General features: G+C 49.0%; 1 protein-coding gene across 4 annotated transcripts in view; it reads left to right on the top strand.

Moving 5' to 3' along the window:
• The first annotated feature begins 2,104 nt into the window (after positions 1-2,104).
• ABCD4 (ATP binding cassette subfamily D member 4) overlaps positions 2,105-14,620 on the top strand; it is a 34,051-nt gene continuing 21,535 nt past the window's right edge. Inside the window, exons 1-7 of one of the 4 annotated variants that reach the window (XM_077819127.1) lie at positions 2,105-2,387; positions 6,140-6,264; positions 6,421-6,548; positions 8,988-9,127; positions 12,314-12,430; positions 12,763-12,888; positions 13,878-13,928. In XM_077819127.1, coding sequence (XP_077675253.1) covers positions 2,347-2,387; positions 6,140-6,264; positions 6,421-6,548; positions 8,988-9,127; positions 12,314-12,430; positions 12,763-12,888; positions 13,878-13,928 — 728 coding nt within the window. In that variant the 5' untranslated portion in view covers positions 2,105-2,346. Of the gene's footprint in view, positions 2,388-3,946; positions 4,175-6,136; positions 6,265-6,420; positions 6,549-8,987; positions 9,128-9,293; positions 9,373-12,313; positions 12,431-12,762; positions 12,889-13,877; positions 13,929-14,620 lie in introns of those variants that run through there. The other 3 variants (XM_077819126.1, XM_077819124.1, XM_077819128.1) reach the window with 3 other exon arrangements.

Raw genomic sequence — 14,620 nt, 5'->3', positions numbered from 1 at the left:
GGGGATCTTCATGGGGAGGGTCAGGCTCCTTGCTCCCCAGAAACAAGTGGTGGTGCCCATTTTTGAACTGGAGACACCAGAAAGCTTTGCTGACAGCAGCAGCCCAGAATGTAAATGTGTAGCATCCCTATGTTGGGCTTAACATGACATTTTGGGCTCCGGACTGGTGCAGCCAGGGAAGCTCCCCAGAAGAGCTGTGCTGGCAGCAGACTCAGATTGTGTCGGCAAGCCATAACGTTGATGGTACCAGTCCTGACTCATACAGAGAGTTTGGTTGGGCTTTGTTTGAGGAGATAGGGTTTGGCCAAACCACTTCCTATGTGTAAGGAGCTGGTGCTGGAACATCAGGGTGGAGGAGTTTGTGGGTTGGTGTTGGAATTATTACTGGGAAGTTCCTGACTGGGAACATTTAAATTAATGTCATGGTAACTTGAACTGTTTGTAGAGGGGAGAAATTCTCAACCTTAGCTTCGTGCGCTGGATGGAGATTTCTTTGGTTTCTCTGGGAAGATATCTTAGAGACTAACAAATTTATTTGAGCATAAGCTTTCGTGAGCTACAGCTAACTTAATCGGATGCATCCGATGAAGTGAGCTGTAGCTCCCGAAAGTGCATCCGATGAAGTGAGCTGTAGCTCACGAAAGCTGATGCTCAGATAAATTGGTTAGTCTCTAAGGTGCCACAAGTACTCCTTTTCTTTTTGCGAATACAGACTAACACGGCTGCTACTCTGAAATCTGGGAAGATATGTAACTGCTGTAGGTTGTCAGAGAGTGACTCAGCTGTGAAAAATGTAAGAGATAAAAAGATGATAATCAGTGTAAGCTTGCCCTATATTTCTACTGCTTTATTGTTCTTTAAGTGACATCACTGCGTGCTCATCTTTGTACAAGGGGCTCACAGTGCAAACACAATGCAGCTCATGTGGAATTGACCAGAGGAGGGTTATATTCTCTGGCTGTACTATTCACAGCACTAGGCTTGGCAGCAGGATGTGTTTTAAGGCAGTGGTTCCCAAACTTTAACAGTCCGTGAACTCCTTTCACGAAAATATCAAATCTCATGAACCCACTCCTTAAAATGAATATTTCCATAAATTATAGAAGCAGTGATCTTGGAAATAATTTGGTTTTTTTATGACATTACACTTATTACACACTATTTATCATTACATTATTAATTTTATTACATTATGAAAATGGCAACACTCTTCCAAGATTTCACTTCTGTAGCTCATATCCTACATGTTTCATCAAGGAGTACCAGACGTGAAACAGCATGAAGGTATTTAAGAAGCCAACTCAAATCAAGAGTTCCTCCCACAAGGATTCGGGTCTTGAGCAGTCCAGGCAAACAACACATGATTACAATACAACAAAGCTTAAACTTGTTCTGTCAGGAAGTCATGGTCACGGAGCTCGGGCTGCCGGCCCCCGCGCCTCACGGGGCTTGGGCTGCCGGCCCCCGCGGGGGTTGGAGTCCCTCGGGACAGCTCTGTCCCCCATTACAGAATTTTTTTCTGAGAACCCCCTGATACATTTCACAAACCCCAAGGGTTCACGAACCCCAGTTTGGGAACCACTGTTTTAAGGGATTTGAATGAAGAAACTTTATGTTGCAAATCTTTGACTGTGAATATTATTAGGAGAGCTGCACATTTCTACCATAACTCAAAAAGATCTCCTTTATCATGTCTAGAGTTTCCTAAATAATTCATCTGTGCATGAGCCTGATCTATGTCAGCCCTGGGGAAATGTATTTCTGAAAAGAAGAAGGGCTGGAAAATGGAGGGGAGGCCCAAAGAAAGTCCAGATGCTACAAAGAGCCATGTGGTGGCTCGATAGGGGACGCTGTGCCCTCTAGCACCGCTCTCCCCAGTGTTGCAGACGGTGGCGCTAGGGGGTGCTGTGCTGTAGGGAGCGGTGCTGGTGATTCGAGACTTTATGGGGCTGCAGTATCTTGTTATCCGCTGGGTGGGAGTGTAAAAGGACCAGCAGCAGCGGACTCGTGGCCCTTCTAGCCCCCCTCGCGAGATGTCTATCGTATGGGATTTTCCTTCCCTGCCGCCATGTTGACCGCGTCCGCGCCCTCCCTTTCCCGGAACTGCTCTCTCTCAGCTGTCGAATTCTTTGGTCCCTGCCGGCGCCTGTCTGCCTCGTGGTGTAGAGACTCTATAGTTCCATTGGTGGGCGGGCTGAGAAGGGCATCTCATGAATATTCAGAAGGAGTGATGAATATTCATCACGTGGTGTTGGGGGCGGGGTAGGCCGCTGGCGAAGTGACGGTCTCTTTCGGACTCTGGCCCCGGCGGCGGCGGCAAGGCCCGGTTCGGGGGGTGCTGGGCTCATGGCTGTCGGGAGCGCAACGGTGGGGAGCGCCGCCAGCCGGTGAGTGGGAGCGGGGTGCAGTGGGGAGGGATATGGGGGTCGCGTTGGTTGGCGGGGGTAAGAGGTATGTGGGGGGCGTGTTTTCTGGCAGGGCGTGCAGGGGATATGGGGGCACGTTGGCTGGGGGGTACGGGGGATGTGGGGGTACGTTGGCTGGAGGGGGTATAGGGTAGGGGCACGATGGCTGGAGGGGGTACGGGGGATGTGGGGGTTCTTTGGCTGGTGGGGGTATGTTGGCTGGAGGGGGTACGGGGGATGTGGGGGTTCTTTGGCTGGTGGGGGTATAGGGTAGGGGCACGATGGCTGGAGGGGGTACGGGGGATGCGGGGGTTCTTTGGCTGGTGGGGGTATAGGGTAGGGGCATGTTGGCTGGAGGGGGTATGGGGGATGCGGGGGTTCTTTGGCTGGTGGGGGTATAGGGTAGGGGCACGTTGGCTGGAGGGGGTACGGGGGATGCGGGGGTTCTTTGGCTGGTGGGGGTATAGGGTAGGGGCACGTTGGCTGGAGCCCCCCCACATACCCCCCGCCAGCCAATATGCCCCCCACATACCCTGTACCCTGTGCCAGCCAATACCCTGTACCCCCTGTCAGGTAACGGGCCCTCCATTGGTTGGCGGGGGTAGGGGGTGGGGGCATAGCTGGAAGCAGGATGGGAGGAAGAGAAGAGGGAAGCTGTGTGGTGTCCAGGATCCCAGAGGCTAGTCCAGTCTAGTGGTGTGTGGCTGACTCAGCTGTCTGTGGGGGACTGGAAAGGAGCCTGAGTGTGTTCTGATATTACAGCAGTAAGGGCCACACAAGTACCTAGATAGCTAGGGAAGGGGAGCTGGCAGAGAATGGGGGGTGGTGGGGGGTGTCCTTTGGATAGCAAAAGGTGGTTGCTGGGGGAAGAGCGGAAGAGAGAGAGCCTGGAGGCTGATGTCCAGGATGGGAACGTGATGCAGAAGGACATGTGAAACTAATGAAGGGAGTGTGACCCAGAGAGGGGGTAATTGTTGGAGCAACAGAATAGGAAGATGGCTTTAGCCTCAGCACTTTAGTTAGACTTTAGGATCCAACTCAAGAGTCAGGTGGGCCACTTTTCCAAGGGATTGTGAATAACTGGGCTTTATCTCTCCCCTAGATGGCATCATCTCTTTTTCCCAGTTCAGGTGTTTCATTGGCAGGACAAGTTAGATGCATCTTGCCAGAGTGTAAAATAGCCACACTTCTTGGGCATGTGCTGGAGGTAGATCTAGAATGCTGGAGCAGCAGCTTCTCTGATTCGCACTCAGTGGGTGGAATCAATCTCACCATCCAACCATAAGGCCTGGATCCTGCCTGATTCATGAAGCATGATGGGGGGTCAAGCCTATCCCAGCCTGTAGAAGGCACAGGAAAGGATTCATATTCTCCAACATGAAGAGTCATCTTGGCTACTTCCTTTGGGATCCTCCAGCACAAATGTTCTGCTGTGGAATCCCTGACTAATGAATTCTTATTAACACACTTGACCCCTGACTGGCTTGCTGGCCTTGGACCAAGCAGGTGTATCTTCCATGGGGCAGCTCTGCAGTTTGTTCTCTTGGCATGTAGAGTCCTTTATTTTGAGGATCACTGCACTCATGGTGCCCCGAGGCTAGTCCGTGGCCTCTCCTGCAACTGTCACTGGGGATGTCATTAGGACATATGACCAGGGAAGAGTATAAAAATATTGCTCGGGCATGTAGGAATGAAATCAGGAGGGCCAAATCGCACCTGGAGCTGCAGCTAGCAAGAGATGTCAAGAGTAACAAGAAGGGTTCCTTCAGGTATGTTGGCAACAAGAAGAAAGCCAAGGAAAGTGTGGGCCCCTTAGTGAATGAGGGAGGCAACCTAGTGACAGAGGATGTGGAAAAAGCTAATGTGCTCAATGCTTTTTTTGCCTCTGTCTTCACTAACAAGGACAGCTCCCAGACTGCTGCGCTGGGCATCACAACATGGGGAGTAGATGGCCAGCCCTCTGTGGAGAAAGAGGTGGTTAGGGACTATTTAGAAAAGCTGGACGTGCACAAGTCCATGGGGCCGGACGAGTTGCATCCGAGAGTGCTGAAGGAATTGGCGGCTGTGATTGCAGAGCCATTGGCCATTATCTTTGAAAACTCGTGGCGAACGGGGGGAGTCCCAGATGACTGGAAAAAGGCTAATGTGGTGCCAATCTTTAAAAAAGGGAAGAAGGAGGATCCTGGGAACTACAGGCCAGTCAGCCTCACCTCAGTCCCTGGAAAAATCATGGAGCAGGTCCTCAAGGAATCAATCCTGAAGCACTTACATGAGAGGAAAGTGATCAGGAACAGTCAGCATGGATTCACCAAGGGAAGGTCATGCCTGACTAATGTAATCACTTCTATGATGAGATTACTGGTTCTGTGGATGAAGGGAAAGCAGTGGATGTATTGTTTCTTGACTTTAGCAAAGCATTTGACACGTTTTCCCACAGTATTCTTGTCAGCAAGTTAAAGAAGTATGGGCTGGATGAATGCACTATAAGGTGGGTAGAAAGTTGGCTAGATTCTCGGGCTCAACGGGTAGTGATCAATGGCTCCATGTCTAGTTGGCAGCCGGTGTCAAGTGGAGTGCCCCAGGGGTCGGTCCTGGGGCCGGTTTTGTTCAATATCTTCATAAATGATCTGGAGGATGGTGTGGATTGCACTCTCAGCAAATTTGCGGATGATACTAAACTGGGAGGAGTGGTAGACAAGCTGGAGGGCAGGGATAGGATACAGAGGGACCTAGACAAATTGGAGGATTGGGCCAAAAGAAATCTGATGAGGTTCAATAAGGATAAGTGCAGGGTCCTGCACTTAGGACGGAAGAACCCAATGCACAGCTACAGACTAGGGACCAAATGGCTAGGCAGCAGTTCTGTGGAAAAGGACCTAGGGGTGACAGTGGACGAGAAGCTGGATATGAGTCAGCAGTGTGCCCTTGTTGCCAAGAAGGCCAATGGCATTTTGGGATGTATAAGTAGGGGCATAGCGAGCAGATCGAGGGACGTGATCGTCCCCCTCTATTCGACACTGGTGAGGCCTCATCTGGAGTACTGTGTCCAGTTTTGGGCCCCACACTACAAGAAGGATGTGGATAAATTGGAGAGAGTCCAGCGAAGGGCAACAAAAATGATTAGGGGTCTGGAACACATGAGTTATGAGGAGAGGCTGAGGGAACTGGAATTGTTTAGTCTGCAGAAGAGAAGAATGAGGGGGGATTTGATAGCTGCTTTCAACTATCTGAGAGGTGTTTCGAGAGAGAATGGTTCTAGACTATTCTCAGTGGTAGAAGAGGACAGGACAAGGAGTAATGGTCTCAAGTTGCAGTGGGGGAGGTTTAGGTTGGATATTAGGAAAAACTTTTTCACTAGGAGGGTGGTGAAACACCGGAATGTGTTACCTAGGGAGGTGGTAGAGTCTCCTTCCTTAGAAGTTTTTAAGGTCAGGCTTGACAAAGCCCTGGCCGGGATGATTTAATTGGGGATTGGTCCTGTTTTGAGCAGGGGGTTGGACTAGATGTCCTCCTGAGGTCCCTTCCAACCCTGATATTCTGTGATTCTATGTGAGGCTCCTCCACTGAGGTAGAGGAAGGGTTGATAGTCTGGTTCCAGGGAAGCAGGCCCTGGGGTGGGGTGGAGCAGAGATGGCTACTTCTCTGTAAAAGGCAGATTACATAGTGCACCTTCAGGAGTCTAGTGCCTGCTTGCTAACCTCACTCTCCTGCTCTTTCTTTCTCTCTCTCAGCAGGCCCCAACCCCAGCTGGACCTACAGTTCCTGCGACGCTTCGGGAAGATCCAGGCCATCTTGTTTCCCAGATGGTCCTCCCAGAATGTGCTCATGTTCCTGACCCTGCTGAGCATTGCCCTGTTGGGTGAGCTAGTGAATGGCTGGCCTGGCTTGGGCTGGGCTGGGGGACGGAGGGGAGGGGTGCAAGTCCAGGCCTTTCACTGGGGCATGCTTCTTGCCACTCCTCCACTGTGCCTCCTCAGTCCTTCATTTTCCCTCTGTTTTTCTTGTTGTCTCCCAGAGCAGTTGGTCATTTACCAGGTTGGATTGATCCCCAGCCAGTACTACAGGGTCCTGGGGAGCAAGGACTTCTCTGGGTTCAAAACCCTGACTGCGATTGCTGCGATACTCATCGTACTCAATTCCACGGTAAGAGAGGCATGTGCTTCTAGAGGGCTAGGGAGAGCAAAGAGGGACCCTATGGTAAGACAGTAACGCTTCCTCGTCTTCATTCTTAGGATGGGGAGGAACAGAGAGGGACCCTATAAAAAAGGAGAGCCCTCCGTAGGCTGAAGCATGTGCTCTCAAGCCTGGGTTCTCCAGATGGCCTGGGATCCCTTGTCATCTTTACTCCTGGTGGAATTCTGGACTACTGCATGTGTGCATAATTAATGAGCCATGCATATTTTAAATTTTTTATGCAGAAAAAGCTTCTGCCAAAATGTTGCTGCAGTTCTGCCTTTTGCCCACCAGAGGACTGTCAAGGCTGATTCCTCTGGCACTTTGAGTGCAGAAGGTGGGGGCCTGCAAGGATTGTAAAAATTAATACTGGCCACTTCAGGCTTGTATTAAACTCCCAAAGTTACAGCTTTTCTCTGATCTTGGACGGGTAGATGCTGCCACCACCCAAGTGAAAAACCCCTTTGAGGACCCAAGAAGGCGCACTTGGGAATTCCTTCCTGTGGGGTACCCTCAAGCCCTTTCACCCCCACCCTGGGGAAGAACTGAGGAAAAAAACAAAGGTTTAATTAGCTGGTGGCAACAGCTGATTTCAACATGTGCACAAACCTCTTAGGACACAAAAATCCAATCCTGTTCTTAAAAAGGTACATTTTATTAAAAACAAAAAGAAAGAAAATACATCTGGAAAGTCAGGCTGTTGCTAGATTTAAAAAAAAACAACCAACCATTTACAAGGATTAAGCATCAAGAATAACGTTCTTGAGGTCTAACTTAAAGGTTACAAGCAAAACAAAAGCATTTGTGGTCAGCACAGAGGATTCCATAAGCTATAAAGAGATAAACCTAATCGCATCTGCCTAGACATTTCCTGGTTTACTAACATGTCTGGGATTTCAAATGAGTAATTTCTAGGTATGACACCGATGATTTTTCATACCTGGCCCAAAGCTTCTTACAGCATAACTGTCTGCCTCTCCCCAAGAACAACAACAACAGACAGACAAAGGGGAGTCTTGTTTCAATTTTAAAAAGTTCTAGCCTTCCCATTGGCTCTTTTGGCCAGGTGCCTACTCACTTGCTTTTACCTTTGCATCGCAGTGAGATTTTTAACCCTTTACAGGTAGAGAACAGCTACTAAGAGAAATTTTATAGCTAACTGGTGGGCTGGATCCATAAAAGGGAGCTTCCTCCCTCCCCCCTTTCATTTATCACAAGGGTGCTGTGGGGCAAGAACAGCAGAAGCTCCCAGCAGAAAATAACTTCTGCAGTTCTGCCTTTTACTCACCAGAAGGCGTTGTGGCGATAGAACTCAGCAGCAGCTCCCAGCCAGCTAGGGAAGAGAAAGAGCCTGCCTTCTAAAAAAGCACCTGTTAGGCCAGGTCAGGAGACAGGGGCTATAGGGAGACAGTGTGGGGCGCTGGGGGAGTCAGACGGGGGCTCATAAGGGCTAGTAGGGAGGACAGACTGGGGCAGGGGCTGAATGGGAGTGGAGGAACAGGCCCATGGTGAGGGGGAGGGAGGTGTAGGGCCACATGGTGATGGGGGAGTGCAGAGCTACAGAGGGTGGTTGAGTGGGGGTACAGAGCCACATAGGGACAGGGGGAGGGGGTACAGAGCCACGTGGGAGTGGGTGTCTGAGTGGGGGTGGAGGGACACATGTAGACAGGGGGTGCAAGGACACAGGGGTGCTGGAATATATGGGGACGGGGCAGATGTGTCTGAGTGGGAGAGGCTAAGAGTCAGCCTGGGTCTGCATGGGGGAAGCTTGCTAACAATTCCTCCTCACCCCCCAACAAAACCTGTTCCATACTTTTCCTACCCATATCCAACAGCCCTCCAAGTTAACACCCAGGCTCCTTCCCAACAATTTACTTTCCTCTCCCTTACCTCCTCTGTTACCCCTGACTCCCCCAAGCCTTTGCACTGTTTCTGGGGCGTGAAGGAAATACAGTTCTGTATTGTAGTTTAAATGAATTATTATTTAGAGTTCTGTATTAATATGCCTAATAAGGAATCTATTTGTCAAAAAACATTTCCTGGATCTTTTTTTGATGTCTGTATTGTTAGACATACTTGCCAACGGGTATTTTGAAATAAATGACAAAAAATAATTGAAACTGTTGTGATTTATATTGTTGTTTTGACAAATAAAATATGCAGAATATTAAAATATTGTGTGCAGAATTTTTAATTTTTTGGCACAGAATTCCTCCAGGAGTACAGCTCGCAACGTTGCTCTTGGACCTTAGTGCCCAAGGGGAGGGACTAAGACTCCCTTCTGCCCTGTGCAGACAGCTGAATGTGGAATGGGCTATTTAGTTTTTTATTTCTGATTCATTTTGGATTTGTATCGTTAAATGATTGCTCTCCCTGCCCCTCTCTCTGTCTCTCTTTGCCTCATCCCAGCTGAAAAGCTTGGACCAGTTTATCTGTAACCTGATGTATGTGAGCTGGAGGAAGACTCTCACCGAATACCTTCATGGCTACTATTTCCAGGGCCAGGTGTATTACACCCTGAACGTGCTGCGTGAGGACATCGATAATCCGTAGGCTGTTCGAAACTTCTTTCAGCCTCTTGCTTGGTGTCTCCTGAACTGCTTCTCGCTCTTTGGCTGTCATGTCTGTGTATCTGGCTACCCTTGGTAGGGGGCCGTTTTGAGCTCTCTGTGTGTGTAATTCTGTTCTGTGGGTTTTTCTCTAGGGCTGGGTGGCCTGGGTCCCTATCTCTGTGCCTGGTGGGAGGCAGTTCCTGACAGAGAAAACTCTTCATTGCCAAAAGATCTCACTGCCTGTAGGTTGACAGAAAGTGCTGTTGTTTCTGTTGGTGGGTCGTCTTCTGTGCTGCCTGGTCTTTCCTGCCTCATGCAGCTCCCCCTGCCCCCACAGCCAGCTCCCTCCCGCAGGGCCTTGCTTCCCTCTCAAAGACTCTGCTCCCCCTGGTAGGGATGTGAGATCATCCTTTGGGCTGGTGCTTTGCCCAGGGTAAATCCTTCCTCTTTGACAGGGCTCAAATACGGAGCAAGGAAAATATGCCCACTTGAGGCTTAAAATAATGAGACTAGTTATTTGCACAGTGGTGTTGGTTATAAACAAGACTCATGTGCTGTGCAGCATGTTATTCTGTGGCAGGGACCTTGGAACCATACAGCTGGTTCCCCTCCGCCCTCTTCCCCCCTCTCCCCAGTCCAGTTGGGACAGGCTTCTTTGTTTTGATCTTAAACTACCCAGAATTTTTAATTTGATGCAGGTATTTTTCTAAGAGGTTTTGACAGGCAGGCAGGGGTCAGGCAGGGCTTTTGACACCTGGGAAAGGCTTGGGAGTTGGCTTTGTTTCTTGCAGTAGAGGCATTTAGAACTCGAGAAGAGGGTGTATCTTCTCTTTTCTGTCCCCTTTTGGGCAGAGTCAACGTGACTTTGAACTTGGGAGTAGTGGGTGGAGAGTTGAATTCCTCATAGTTCATCTCAGCAAACTTTGACAATTGGCTTCTCCATTACACCCCACTGCAATATTTGCCACTGCATCAACAAGCAGGGGAGAGGAGGAGTATATTAGCTGGATGATTCTGATAAAATGATGAGCAGCTAAATAGTTAATGTTGTCATTTGAATCAACATCCTTAGGCTTTTGAGAGGTCCCTCCATTTAGCTGTCACCCCTGCCAAAGCTATTGTTTCAGGCTTCCTATAGATTTGTGAAGTCAACACTGTGTTAGTTGCACTCGTATCACGGTTGGAGAGAATAGGGGCTGTATGTTTTTTTTTATTTCACTACAAATATATAATCCAGAATCTGAACAAAAAAAAAATGCAATCTGTAGCAAGTTACATGGCTGCATAATGACATTATGGCTGAGGAATGGGTACTTCAGACTTGGATAGCTAGTGATACAATTCACTTCTCTTACTGGTGACACCTCCAAGGGAATTGAGCTGAGCCCAGAGATAGTTACAGGAAATGATTGCTTAATGGGGACCATAACTCTTGTTAATGGAGATGACTTCAGGTAATTTAGTCCTCTCAAGTAAGAGGATCATGATCATTCTGTAATAAAAGTGATTTAGCACCACATCTGTGTGGGATGGAGATACAGGAGTGGCACTGAACTATGATTCTCCAGCCATGACTGGAGCTGCCACCCACCTCAAAAAATGTTTGTTGCTGACAAAACTTTGCACTAGACCAAACTTGCAGAAACAAGTTTAGAAAGTAGTGCCTAAGGTCAAGACACCTGGATGCCTCGTTAGTGTGATAGGCACTATCAGTGCAGAGCATGGATCAAAACCAAAAACTCATGCACACCCAGCTGTTCCTTCAGGGAAGGAACAGAGAGGCCCCTCACCAGACTTATCTTAGTCAAATGTTTGCTTTTAATCTTGGGATGTGCACTATATAATCAGGGCCCCCTCGGTTCCTCAGCAACATGGGACCACATTGTACGGCAGCAAGTCCTAAATTCTGCGGCAGAATGAATGTGTTACTATGGAATACTCCTCGTTCCCCACCGCCAAACAAATGTGTTCTGTTATGGCTCATAATTGAAAATATTCCAGGACATAAATGTGTCTGATGGGTTTTCCTCAGGGATCTTCCTCTGCACCAGGAAGTTAGAGGCTAAGCAGTAATGGTGAGGTGGTGTCTTGTTAGCTCACACAAAGTCCCCAGTTTGATTTACAATCTCTCTTTCTTTCTCTCTCACTCCCCTCTGTGTGGGGGGGAATAAGTAGATGGGCACCATCAGGGTATCACATCCAAACAGCTCAGAGTTCTAGCAGGGTATCTGAATTAATATTACTTATATAGAGCTATAAATGTTGTTTAACAGACAAAGGAAAGACAACATTCTTGCCCCGGGTTTCCAGTCTAGTTAAAATGTAACTGAATGAGAGATGATCACAAACACTTGTGAGGAGGGAGGGCGGCAGCAGTAAGATCAGTGTATGATGGAGCAGCATAAAAACAAAAAGCTGGTGCTGTTTTGGGGTTGCAGAGGGAGCATGTCAGAGTTAAGAAGGGGAGAGTCTCCCCCCCCCTGGCTCTAGGGAAACCGTGCCTCCTGTACTGTGTTGGTTCAGGGCACCTCCTTTCCAGGCAGGTATTGACAAATTGGAAGGAGTTCAAAGGAGAGCAATGAAAGTGTGGGATTGATTTATGGAGAAAGTTTTGAAAAAATATGTGTAGCTTGCATAAAGGGCCAGCCTACACGCCAAACATAATCCGGTCAAGCAGCTCATTACAGCAGGGTCAGCCTTTGGCAGTGTGGTTAGGGCCCCTCACTGTGTTGTTAACTGCTATGTCTAATCAGGCTAAGGGGGCCGGCAGTGACTTGGTGGGTTTTGTAGTGCACATGGGGCCCCAAGAGATGGCTAAGAAGGTTGTGAGCACCAAGCGGGGAGAAGGGTGATTCAGGATGGGCTAAGGGGTAAAACTGGGAATGGGATGAAGATAATAAAATGAACATTGTGCCTGGGTGGTGTTAGTGGCATCTTAATAAGTCCTGTCAGGTTGTGGAATGGTTTCGCAAGGGAAGTGGTAGAAGCCCCATTACTTCCTCAAAAACTGGATTGGACAAAACCCTGAGACTAGACAATGGAACAGCCCTGCCCAGTGTGTGGGATGGAAGTGGTGGGGGAAGGAACTAGGTGCGTCCTGACAGGGCTTTATCATCTCTTGTTCTGATTTGTTCTTGCTTTCATACTTGGCTTTAACAGTCAGTGTTGTTTTATGTCGAGCAGAGACCAGCGAATCAGTCAGGATGTGGAGAGGTTCTGCAGACAGCTAAGCTCCATGGCCAGTAAACTCATCATCTCTCCTTTTACGCTGGGCTACTACACCTATCAGTGCTTTCAGAGGTAGGATCTCTGCACCTTCCCATTGGAGTACTGCACCTCTCAGAGCTGCTTTCATATCATCCCTGGGAGTGCTATGGTCCTCAGAACTTAGTGGTTGGGAATTTGAAGCCTGGTACTAGTACGTGGTGTGGGATTCCTGGCACTGATCTGGTGGGGGTGACTCTGACTATGCTGGAGCAGGAGGGGGGTAGAGTTCCTAGTCCTAGTGTACTGGGGTTCATGTGTAGGGTTCCCAGCAATAGTGGGGTGGGTGTTGCTCTGACTGCACTCCCAGTCTAGTGTGCGGCCTTTCCTGGGTTTGCTAACTAACCTCTCTCCATCTTCCCCTTTAGCACTGGCTGGCTGGGCCCAGTAAGTATCTTTGGGTATTTTGTCATTGGGACTGTTGTTAACAAGGTGCTGATGAGTCCCATTGTGTCGAAACTGGTGCATCAGGAGAAGCTGGAGGGGGATTTCAGGTGAGTGGTCAGAGTCTTGCTGTCACTGACCCTTCCTTTCTGGAATTGCTCTGTTTAATGCCAGCCTGGTCATCCCCCAGTCCAGTGTACTCAGTGTGACCCAGATGTGGCTAATCTCCTCCCCGCTCCTCTGACTAAGCAAATCAGCCTGCTCAGCTCCTTTGAGCGCACAGCCAGCCCACTGAACCCAGCCTCAGAGAGACCCATCTGGAATCAACCTGCTAAGCCCCAGCCATCCCTGCCACTAGAGTGTGACCTGGTGAGACAGCGCCCCTGGGTCTCTGTTGGTCCAGCCGTCAGTGTTTTCCACTGATCCCTCGCTGCTGCCGCTAATTGCAGTGAGGTGCTGTGGAGTAGAGGGAGCACGGAGCTTCTGTTAAATTGGATCTTGATCCACGTTCACCAAGGATGGTGGCTGAGACTTGAGGCATTGCTCTTCCTCCCACCACACACATGCACTTACCTTCATGATGTGCCTGAAATCCCCACATACACCCTAGGTCTTCTAAATCTCTCCTTACACTTTGGGGCATAAACTGTGGAAAGGTATTGTATCAATGACCAGGTGCATTGTAAGGGTTTGACAGCTTCCTCTATAGCATCCAGCATCCATCACTGTCAGAGGTGTGGATGCCGGATTAGATGGACTCATTTATCTGATCCAGTGTATCTCGGATACTGGGCTAGTAAACGAGATATGGAATACTGGACTGTCCCAGCGAGTGGAATGCCAATGGTCCAGTGCGATTGGTGGAGAAGGTAGGAGACCAAACTAGACCACTGATGGTACCTATGTATAGGGCAGTGTAGTGCCCTTCTGAACCTTGCTCAAGGCCCCTGGCCCTATGTTCAGGCCCATTCCTGGGCTAAGAATCTGTCAGGTCACTCACCATGATGGCAGGAGCAGGAATGGATTTTTCTGTTGCAGGGATGTTCATTGTTTATTCTGTGGGGTGGTCGCATCTCACGTTTTGGTTTGCGTTGTGCAGGTTCAAGCACATGCAGATTCGTGTAAATGCAGAGCCAGCTGCTTTCTACAGGTAAATGATGGATTAACCTGTTTCTTCTCATCTCTTCTCGTGGATCCTCCCAGCTCCTAGAATAACTGCTCAGTTCACGCGTTCCAGAACAGTAAGGGAAGGGACCTATCCTGTTGCTTGCACTGCCTTGTCCTGTCCTTTTTGTTTAAAAGCTCTTGTCCCTGCCCCCTGTGCTTGGTACCAAGTCTCTAACTTGCTGCTCTGCTATGATCCCACTGTGATCCAAGTACAGGGCCTGTGCTGGGTCCTACCTTTCCTTTAAGAAAAAGTGCCTGTAGGAGAGTTTCCTAGACCTGTGATTGTGCCACAGTGCCTTCCTTTGGGTTCTGCTCAACACCTGCTTGCAGTGGTCAATAAATAACTCAGGTGCATTAAAATCCTAGGAGTTGGAGGGGAACAACCTTTTGCCCTCTCCCCCCCTCCTCAGGGTCCAGTTTCGGATTATCCTGTGGCCTACGTTTATCCATTTTCTGGTGCATCAGACTGGGGCCTCTTCTACTACTCTGGGAGACTGTTCAAGGGCCTCATCCTATCTTGTTAAGATCCTCTTCTGAGATCTGTTCTAAGGTTCCCTTTTCCTAATTTCATCCCACTACTCTCTCCTGTTTCCCCTTTGTTGTCAGCCCAGCTAAACAGACTTTAGTTCTTTCTCTCTCTATCCTTCTAGCTCAGTCCCTCTAATCACCTTGTTG

The sequence above is a fragment of the Eretmochelys imbricata genome, chromosome 6 (assembly GCF_965152235.1).
Source record: "Eretmochelys imbricata isolate rEreImb1 chromosome 6, rEreImb1.hap1, whole genome shotgun sequence".
Classification (NCBI taxonomy): domain Eukaryota; kingdom Metazoa; phylum Chordata; order Testudines; family Cheloniidae; genus Eretmochelys; species Eretmochelys imbricata.
Note: the sequence above shows the minus strand (reverse complement) of the source record. Positions and strands in the feature narration are given on the sequence as shown.